Source organism: Etheostoma cragini, chromosome 5, assembly GCF_013103735.1.
Source record: "Etheostoma cragini isolate CJK2018 chromosome 5, CSU_Ecrag_1.0, whole genome shotgun sequence".
Taxonomy (NCBI): Eukaryota; Metazoa; Chordata; class Actinopteri; order Perciformes; family Percidae; genus Etheostoma; species Etheostoma cragini.
The window spans coordinates 7,163,426-7,174,120 of NC_048411.1; the positions used below are offsets into that span (position 1 = coordinate 7,163,426).

A 10,695-nucleotide genomic window follows, 5' to 3' on the forward strand; every position below is an offset into this window, starting at 1 on the left:
ACACCTTGTAGAACTGCCAGACCGGTGAATGTAGGTAGGCCGCCATTTTAGCTGCGCGTAGATTTTTTTTTTTCACACAAGTCGTGCCTCTCATCGTTCCATCTGATCGGCCTTTATGGAGACCACCGATCAAACTATTTAAAGCCTTTATCGGCCGATAACGATCAGTGACCGATCAATCGGAGCACCCTTAGTTTTTTAAGAGATGATATTGTAAGCAATGTAGGAAATACAACTATTTATTTTTCCAAAAATTAAACCAAACTATTGTATATTATTGCTCTTCAATAAAACAATTATTAATCAATGGAATAATCAATTACTAAAATAATCGATAGCTGCAGCCCTCACCTCAAACAAAACCGGTTAGAGCAGAGGACATTTTTGCAGTGTGCTTTTGGTGCGAAAGCATATTACTTCAAAAGGAGGAAGAAATAATGAGTCAGCAGCTAAAAGGTATTTAAACCACTATTATTCAGTAGCAGAACTTTTTTGTGTTTTATTCATTTTACTAAAGACTGATTTGTGAACCACGCACAGTGGATGTTCCTAGCATTTGCTCCCTAAAGACCAGTCAGTTCCCACTTTGTTTAGACAGCTCAAAGCTTTAAAATCACAACCTGAGAGTATGCTTTATTAGTTGTGGAATGTTTTAACGTTTACTACTACCAAGTGTTGATATTGTGGCTATGCTAGTTTGTTACACGGTGCTCAGATGTAACGTAAGGCCTTGGCTACGTTGCTAACGCTAGCTTGTGCTAAATAGTTTTGCTTGTTTTTCCCACTAAAACAAACAGTTTTACTTTGCCCAAAATAACAAAACCTACATACCCAAAAGCAATAAACAAATAATGCAGCTAAGGAAGGCAAAGGATGCACACAAGTGCCACCTGATTAAACAATGGTTTGCCACCATACAAAAGAAAGCAGGAGGTGACTTAGTATTTGACCTGTGGACCCTCAATTCCTTTACTGTGAAGCCTACAGCAAACCCTATGCTGGGTCCCACAATCCCCAAAGCCATGCTACCCAGTCCAAGCAGGGATGAGCCATGGTCATGACAGACTGTTTCAGGCAGAGGCGTTGCAGCAATGGGCAGAATGAGAAACATTTTGGCCAATTTTAACAATCTAAGCCCATGGCATGAAAAGACTGGCACAGTTGCGTTTAGGGCGTGTACAAATCCACTTTTGCTAGTTTAATGGCGGAAAAATTGGTCCTTGCACCCGATGCATGATTCAAATGGGTTGTACTTAGTGTCTTGATTAATCATAGGTGTGTTTTTGGCGTAAAATGCAATAAACCAATAAAAGTGTCATCTACGATTCCCTTTAAAAGCCAGGTGTGTTTGTACCTGGGCACATTGCTATTATGATGCAGAATTTGCTAAGCAGGAAGGCAAGATTTTCATGAGAAGAAATTGATCTGCTCGTGCGTGCAAGCATATCATGCCATCATTCATTTTAACATTGTAATATTTTTATTTTTAACCTTTTACTGTGTGCTGCTGCATGCCCTTGTGTTTGTAACAAGCATAGTGTGCGCATTGTAAACGAGCCTAGGCACATTTTACTAATGAGTTGTTAAATAACAATGAGATGCTACGTTATTGACTTTAGACCAGGTTTTTGTTGGTCAATGGTGCGATTATTTTCCGCTGCCTCAAGATAGCAATGAATGCACCTGAACACACACCCCTGTAAGACCAGCACACTCATGGGCATATAGATGGGCGCAGGTGCATTTGCTAATTAAACAACGTGGGCGCTGGATGGGAAATTGACAACTGAGTCTTTCTTAAACTTGTAAAGACACTTTCGTCGGGCTTTGCGCTGTGCCAGGTGCAAGTTAGGGATCAATGTGTTTGTTAACATCGAAGCATTTAAACCTATTCTAGTAGACCCCAAGAGATTAAATATCATGCTGCACACACACACACACACACACACACACACACACACACACACACACACACACACACACACAGCTCTGGAAAAAATTAAGAGACCACTCCTTTATTTGTCTTAAATCAGTATCTCTACAAGTATGGCAGCCATTCCACTCCAGTGGCTGTTAAATTCCAACACAGGCACACCTCATTCAACTTAATGAGGTGCTGATTAAGTGTTCACCTGAGCCAAATCTTATTTAACGAGGAAAAGTATAAAAGCCACTGCTGTGGTCATCACTTTCCTCTTGCAATAGGGCCTGCTGGATGGCAAAAACAGGGCTACTAGTACCACAGAGGTAATCTAAACAAAAAAGGAACAATTGACCTTGCCAAAAGAGTTAAAATAAAAAGTTTTGAGTGAGGAAAAGAAGGGTTCAATTCTGGCTTTACTGGCAGAAGGGTAAAGTAAGCGTCATGTTGCTTCCATCCTTAACATTTCAAACACGGCAGTTCATAAGAACAAGGTCAAGCAACAGACATTGGGGACAACAAAGCTACAGACTGGAAGAGGGCGAAAACGATTGTCCACTGACCGGGATGACCGCCAACTCATTCGCATGTCACTCAAAAACCGTACAGTGACATCAAGTGATTTACAAAAAGAATGGCAAACAGCAACTGGGCTGAAGTGCCCAGCAAGGACTGTGCAAAATAGGCTCCTAGAAGCAGGGCTGAAGTCGTGCAAAGCCAGAAAAAAAGCTCTTCATCAATGAGAAGCAAAGATAAGCCAAGCTAAAGTTTGCAAAAGACCATAAGGATTGGACCCTAGAGGACTTGAGTAAGCTCATCTTCTCTGATGAGTCAAATTTTCAGCTTTGCCAAACACCTGGTCGTCTAATGGTTAGACGGAAACCTGGAGAGGCCTAAAAGCCACAGTGTCTGGCCCCCCCCTTTTCAATTTGGTGGAGGATCAGTGATTATCTGGGGGTGCTTCAGTAAGGCTGTAATTGGGCAGATTTGTCTTTGTGAAGGACGAATGAAAAATTCTTTTTTGTTATTTTGAAGAGTTGTCATTTTCATAACATAAACAATCTGAATAACAACATTTGTATTTGGAATTTAGAAGAAATGTTGTCAAAACATTTGTAGAATAAAACAAACATGTTTATAGTAATCAAACACATGCCAATAAATATTAAAAACAGAAAAACTGATAATGATTCAGTGGTCTCTTAATTCTGTCTATTATACATAGTATAATAGGGTCTCTTTGAAACGTAACAATTAGAACAGGGAGCATTAGTAAAATATTGGTTTCTGTGCCAAGAGGTTAAGGTGGAGATGATTTCCTTAAATTCAAAACTTAAGTTCAAAATACAGTGCACTATCTTGTTCTTGGATGAATGCCATGAGCCGGGCGCTGCAAGCATTAAGGGGCTGTGCAAACAGTAACACCTGTGTCATAGGAATATGAAAAAATAAATATCTTAAAGATGATGATATATGTATACATGTTTTCTATGTATTTCTATATATTTTGTAATATGTATATATTCATTTTGCATCAATGTATTAGATGGTTGATTATTAAATCATTAATATTGATAATAGGAGTGTGACAAGACCCTCAGTACAAGGGATACTGGGTTCACAAGAATGAGAAGACAATGATTTAAAGAAAACTTGAATGACGAAATATGGAGGACCACCAAGGACATAACAAATTTAAATAGAGCATTTCTTCATTTAATATTTCATTTTACATCAAAACAGGAATTAATGAATAAATTAATGAATGTATGAATATTTATTTTGAAAATACAAAAAAATAGACAAATTACTTAAATTGCAAGACTATGGTAAGTATTTAAATAAAAAATAAAAAAGCAAAAAAATAAGCTAATTTAAGCTGCAAGCAGCGATGGGCAGTCCCTCGCCTCCTTCCAGATCGGGGGTACTGGCAGGTGCCACGCTTTGTGGCAGTGCATTTGCGCGGCACTCAGATAAAATAAATCTTTGTCATCTTCCAGCCAACGACAGCCTCCAGCCATGGTGCTGCGTTAGGGATTTCATGGGGGGCGGAGCCAGTTGAGTCACACAGACAATCATGCAGTCACAACGAGTTTCATTAAAGGCAACAGTTTTTTACCCCATTTAACAAACAAACTATTCAGTCAGATAGGTATTTGTTGTGAAAGAAAAACATTTAAAATTGGATTTGTAAAATTTGAAAATTTGAAATTTTTTATTAAAAATTCAACATTTCATGCAGATGGGATTAATGCTAGATATATTGCAATGTAGCTAATTAGTTAAAAAGAATTCTAACAGCGCCATGTAATGTCCGATTCACCCAAGATTTGGCATGGATGCTCAAGCCGCTCCGCAGAACAACTGTGTCATATTTGGTGGTAGTTGGAATCAGCATAGGTCAGATACGCAACTTCCTCTTTCAACAGCCCCAAAAAAGCAAGTTTGGCAGATAGGGAACTTATTAATCAAGTAAAAAAAATCTAAACAGTGCCATCTGAAGAGTGATTAACAGCAAATGTGGCACACAGCCTCATAGGCCCAGGAGGAACAACTGTGTTACATTTCTGTCAATTGCAATAGCCCTTGCCAAGACACAGCCATTCCTGTTGCGAAACCCACCTACAAGCAGTTTGTCCTCCATGACTTGCACATAATTTTGGCTATCAAAATTATTTTTATGATTTCTTGTCAGGAGGATCCACCGAGTCTATCTGCAAGTTTTCGTGCAGATTGGAGTCACGCCCCAGGAGTAGTTAGACAAAGTATGTTTCCCGTATATAAAAAAATAACAAAAGTTCTAACAGCGCCATCTAATGGCCGATTCACTATGCGGAACAACTGTGTCTTGTCTGGTGGCAATCGGAACAAATTTTGGCCAGATACGCAACTTCCTCATTCAACAGCCCCAGACAGAAAGTTGGTCCTCTGTAACTTGCACATTTTTTGCAATATCAAAATTCTTTGGATAACTTTCATCATAAGTGTCAGTAGATACTACCTGCAAAGAGTCAATAAGATTGCAATCTAGGCCTAGGAGGAGTTCAAAAGAATGTAAAACACATGAAATTTCATAAAGTGAAAATGGCCGCCTTCTGGTTTGGCGGAGCTAATGAAGGTAAATGGTAAATTTGTCCACAATGATTAGAGCAGTATGCGTATCAAATCTAGTAAAGATCGGAGTAACTAAGTCCACGTTAAGGCCTTCCCACACGTTTAGGGGGCGCTATTGAGTCCGCTTACAAGTATGGGCCAAATCGGTAAACAATCTTGCAAAGCTCCCAGGTGTTTGTGTGGGTGCCAATTTTGGTGAGTTTTCGTATATATTGAGGCCGTCAAATTTGTGCCCAAGGGCTAAAACCAGGCTCAAAACCAATTAGGGGGCACTATAGAGCAACCATACCACACCCAAGCCTAAATGTGAATTCAGATGAAAGATTTTAATATTCTGCACATGGCTGCAAGATTTTAAGAGTTTACATGGACCCTAAAGTCCTCAAACAAGATTCGTAATATGACAAATTTTGCACAAAATTCGCCGCATCGTTAAGGTTTTAAATGTTGTGATTTTTTTTCTAAAACTAACTCAATAGAGTTCCAGATGATATGCATTTTCCCTCAAAAGTTAGTATGATAAATGATTACTTCTGTCAAACTCCGGGCGCACGTTACACTATGGAGCCCCCTGAAAATGCACAAGACCAATCACTACAGAAATTTGTGATTTTTTATATGTCTGACATGTGTGCAAGTTTTTGTTTTTCCGCATGCTAAGACCCTCAAAACGAGAGAGACGGGAGAGATGCGGAATAATAATCCTCACAAAAACAATAGGCTCCTTGCACTTTGTGCTAGGACACCGTTGGTGCACTTCAGTGCTTGGGCCCTAATAAATCTATTCTTAAATAGCCGACATTAGGCTATTACTGCCTGTCTATTACTACTTTGAATCCAGTTCGTTCGGGGCCGTTCGGTGTTTATTAACGTGCATTGTCCTAAATTAATAAATACTATTGTCCTAAAGGAGTAGGAAAACACAAAATGCTTTTTCTTATTTGGAATCATGACATTTAAACCATGATAATTATAGCAGTTGGTATAGTGAACAGTGGCAATTATAGTAACAATAAAGATAATATAACTATTACTACAAATAAAAGTGCATGAAGTTTTGAAATTCAATTTGGTAAATTATTTTGCCTCTCAATTTTGCAAATTTTGCACCCATTGATTTAGGATGAATCCGTCGTAGTTAGTACCGGCGTAATTCTACACTTGAGTAGTGATCTCGTGAGAGAACTATTGACCTCGACAAGAAATATCACATTTTAATATTGCACCTTTAATTAATATATATCAATTGAATGTTATAACCCTACTACCAGCAAGACACTATGGAGCTACCGCTTACCCGTGGTTTGGCAGCAGTAAAACAGATGACTCTATTTACAATTTTGGCTGTGTTGGCAGCGCTTTTCAGGGTACATGGTGCTGATTATGTACAGCACCACCAACGGCGGTGACGACGCAATGGCGTCACAACTACAATTGTTCCAAATGACATATAGTTTTTCCATGAAGACCTTTGTAGTTTAGGCGAGAGCATAAGGTAGGATGAAATGTCACTGAGGTGGCCGACTCATAATTCTCTATGCAGGTAAAACACTGACTAACATCTGGCTTTTGTTGGTGGTAAATGTAACAACTGGATAGATGACAGATGTTCATCCCTTTTCCAGCATTTTCATGACTTTGAACTTGACATATCATGAAGAAAATGCATACTCGTCTAATGGCAATGGGAATGAAGAATTTTGCCTTTTTTATTGGGTTTTACCACATTTACAAAACCTGCGTACATGCTTTTGGTGGAAAAAGGGTATAAGGGTAGACTAAAGATTAGAGACAACCTTCAGTATTCAATACTATATAATACTATATAATTAAACGGCACCACAAACTACAAAGCAGCCTCCAAATGAGCATAAAATAAAACACTTACAGACTACTTGCTGTTCTTCTTCCTGGTTGTCATCACCTTCGTGGGGGCAGTGGAATGGTAAAAGGTTGTTCTGCAGCAGTTGGGACAGTGCTGTCTGGCACAAGAGGGCACTGAGGCCTGCAGGAGCACCCCTGAACAAACAAAGACAAGAAGAAATACATCTGTACTTTGTCAAGATCTGAACATGACTAATGTTTCTCACCAGACTTGCCATATCAAAATTGTTGCCACCACTCCTTTAGGCGAGAAACTACAGGTGAATAGGGCAAAAGATTTAACTTAAAGATACCACCCTGATAGATAGATATTTATTGATCCCCAAAAATGGGAAATTACTGTGTTACAGCAACACATAGGAAAAAATATACATACATACAATATACATGAAATAATAATAATAAGAATAAAATATAACAATATAAGAACAAATATTTAAATATATACAAGATGGGAGAAACAAAATGTGCAACTGCTTAAGAATATGCTAAATGTATGCTAAAATGTAAATTAAACAATCGCGCCGGTTGACCTTATTGCAATATTGTGGTGTCTAAAAGTCTCATCTAGCACCCAGGGATGACATGTTGAAGAGTTTTATTGCCAGTGGTAAGAATGATTTCCTGTAGCGGTCCGTGCGGCAACTTTACCCGTTGGAATTTGATGTATAACTATGCAAATCAGGCTATATCTATTTAGATATGCACTAATTCGCATATATTTTGAAGCAAAGAATCTGACCATTGAAAAGAATAAGGTTCAAATTTCTTTCTTTATGCGTTCTATTTGTAGGCACAACATGTCATAAACCAGGCCAAGAATGATATATCAACAAATCCCTCTCTAAAAACCTTCAAAATATATTTAGGATCAGGGCATGAAATTAAGCCAGTGGCTGGTAAAAAGTGACTGTGGCAGGTGGTCAAAAAAGTTAACTTCATGCCCTGGTTAGGAATATAAATGTACAGTTTATTGGATGTAGGTGCTTCAGAAGTGGAAAAACAGAGTGTAAGAAAAAACTTGTCTTGAGAAAACGGCCCATAAAGATTTTTATTGCCATATTCCACTAATTTCTATGAAATCCATGACTATGCAGACAGAATATGTCTTTAAGTCCAAGTGAGATCCATGTATCACACTGTTTAACATCCAAAAACACATCAACATGGCCTTGTCACAACATCACCTACATCCCAAACTTCAGACTGACATATCACATCATTACATAGCCTAGTTCCCCCAATTTAGTTTAAAGTCTACATATCCATGCCAGCACCATACGTAGGACCCTCTTCCATCTCCTGCTGGTGTGTTTTCACTTTTTTGGCAGAGCTTACACTTTTTCAGCTCTACTTTGCACTGGCAGAATGGACACGATTGGCTTCTGAGATCCTAACCATCGTCATACTCCATCAACAGCCAGCACAGCCAGCATGGCAGAGGCACCCTCGTTTCATATAGAAATAGCCATACTGGCTGCAGCCTCAACCCTGCTTTTCCCCACACAGACTGTTTATGGACATCAGGCCCATATGACCGAGATGAGGCATTTGTTGGCAATCTGGGTGCCTCTATGCTGCATGCGCTTGAGCAGGCTGTCACTAGAAATCCAGTAATACACAGGGAAAATATTCTCACCCACCTCCTGAGATAAAGTTTCAGTGTGCAGCCTATGGCTCTCTGGCATCCCCCCACCCCATTCTCCTCTGCTCTCCTGTACCAACACCAGGATGGTGGGATGCGTAATGTAATTGTTTTGTAATATAGTTGCATCGCAATTAGTTAAGTATATTTTTGACACCTATATTTTTAATATGACATGCAGGCAATGAATTAATGTAAATTGCTTTGAGAGAGAGAGAGAGAGAGAGAGAGAGAGAGAGAGAGAGAGAGAGAGAGTGTTTCCATACCTGTTACTCTCCTTTACTGTCTCTGATACGTTTTAACATTAAGGCCAGGAACCCCAACACTTGCACAACACATGCTGTATTTTTCTGAGAGTTGTATATCCCAAGCCTAACTTGGGCAATAAAAAGCACCATTCACATCACACACGATATTATTCCTGATACGTCTTGAAGACGCGTAGATGTGTAGACACTTTTGCAGACTGCACTCTAGTAGTAAACTGCTACAGAAGCCAGAATTCTGCTGATCGGTATTAACATTAAGCCCTGTTCCTGCTCAATTAGGACAAATGAAACCACTGATCAGTTCATTAAGAGGCGCTACATGAGCTATCGGCCACTGCTGTGTGGCCCTCTCATTACCTCCGCTGTGTTTTTTCCCGAACGACAGTTTACACATCAACATTCTATGTGATGGCATTTCATCATCTGCTGTCTTAGTTTGTAATCCCCCGTGTCTGCTTGCTAATAACATATGTTTTTGTCTTCTCTGAGATTCATTCATTCATTCAAACCTTTATTTAACCAGGATAAAAAACTCCTTGAGATTAAAAATCTCTTTTACAAGAGTGTCCTGGCAAGTGGCAGCAGCACGTTTCAGATAGACAGAGACACTTACATGTAAATACATAAACACACTTTCACTCATAATCAAACAACAATGTCATTATAAAAAACCAGGCTCCTAAATCAATTTAAAAACAGTGACATACAGACTGCCCTTCTGCAAGGTCCTTTAACAAGCCTTTAAAAGAATAAAATGAGACCAACTCCTTCAACTGGAGTACATTTTGAAGCTGATTCCATGCAGATGGGGCTGCAAAATGAAAAGCCTTATTGACGAAGTCAGTGCGGGCTTTAGGGACTGTCAATAAAACCAGATCCTGTGAGCGCAGGGGATATGTCCCTGCGGACCTCGGGAGGATATAAGTGTTCAGATAAGGAGGAAGAAGTCCTAGTACTGCCTTATAAATAAAAAGATGCCAGTGCATCCAACGCTGAATGGAGAGTGAAAACCACCCGACCCGAGAATACAGCAAACAGTGATGAGTAAGAGATTTTAAGTTTGTGATGAATCTCAAGGCTCCATGAAACATGGTGTCCAAAGCATGAAGACACTGGGAGGTTGAATGCATGTATAAAATATCACCGTAGTCCAAGATAGACAAGAATATTGCATTTACTAGTTGTTTTCTTGCTTCAAATGATAAACACTTGATTCTAAAGAAAAAACCTAACTTCAATTTCAGTTTTTTAACTAAGGCTGAATCCCATTTCCCCGTCTTACCCCTACCCCTTGGCCCTTACCCCTACCCCTTGGCCCTTGAAACCAAGGGGTAGGGGTAAGGGGTGAAAACATACCCCTATGAAATGGGACACCACTTGGTGACATCACCATAGAGTACTGATCACAAAGTTCCAAGATGCCGTCTATGTCTGTTGATTTTGTGGGTTTGGACAACAGTGTGTGTTATATATTTTATAGTTATTTTAGGTTCACTTTGGTAGTGCAGAGGCAGATGTTCTTATCTGTGTAGTACTTAGGTCTGTTTGCAATACAAATGTGTATACACATGAATCATGTGTACATATACATACATATACACCCTGTTTACATGGTGTGTTGTATATCTGTTTCAGTTATCACCGTTATGAATGTCATTGATGTTCACAAAAACATTTTGTTGACAAATATCTGTCTTTAGTGGTGATAACTTGAACATAACAGGCAAAAAACGTTACATAAAATTATGTTACAGAACCATTATCAACTATAAGAACCATAACTAACACATAAAAAGGCTTCATATGTGTAAAACTAAAAAAATACACACAAGACCACAAACAAACAAATTAACTACAGCTGT

General features: G+C 39.0%; 1 protein-coding gene across 3 annotated transcripts in view; it reads right to left on the minus strand.

Moving 5' to 3' along the window:
• The window catches only part of ppm1f (protein phosphatase, Mg2+/Mn2+ dependent, 1F), a 62,236-nt gene that overhangs the window by 26,031 nt on the left and 25,510 nt on the right, over positions 1-10,695 (minus strand). For all 3 annotated transcript variants that reach the window (XM_034871903.1, XM_034871902.1, XM_034871901.1), the window contains exon 3: positions 6,924-7,054. In XM_034871903.1, coding sequence (XP_034727794.1) covers positions 6,924-7,054 — 131 coding nt within the window. The remainder of the gene's footprint in view (positions 1-6,923; positions 7,055-10,695) is intronic.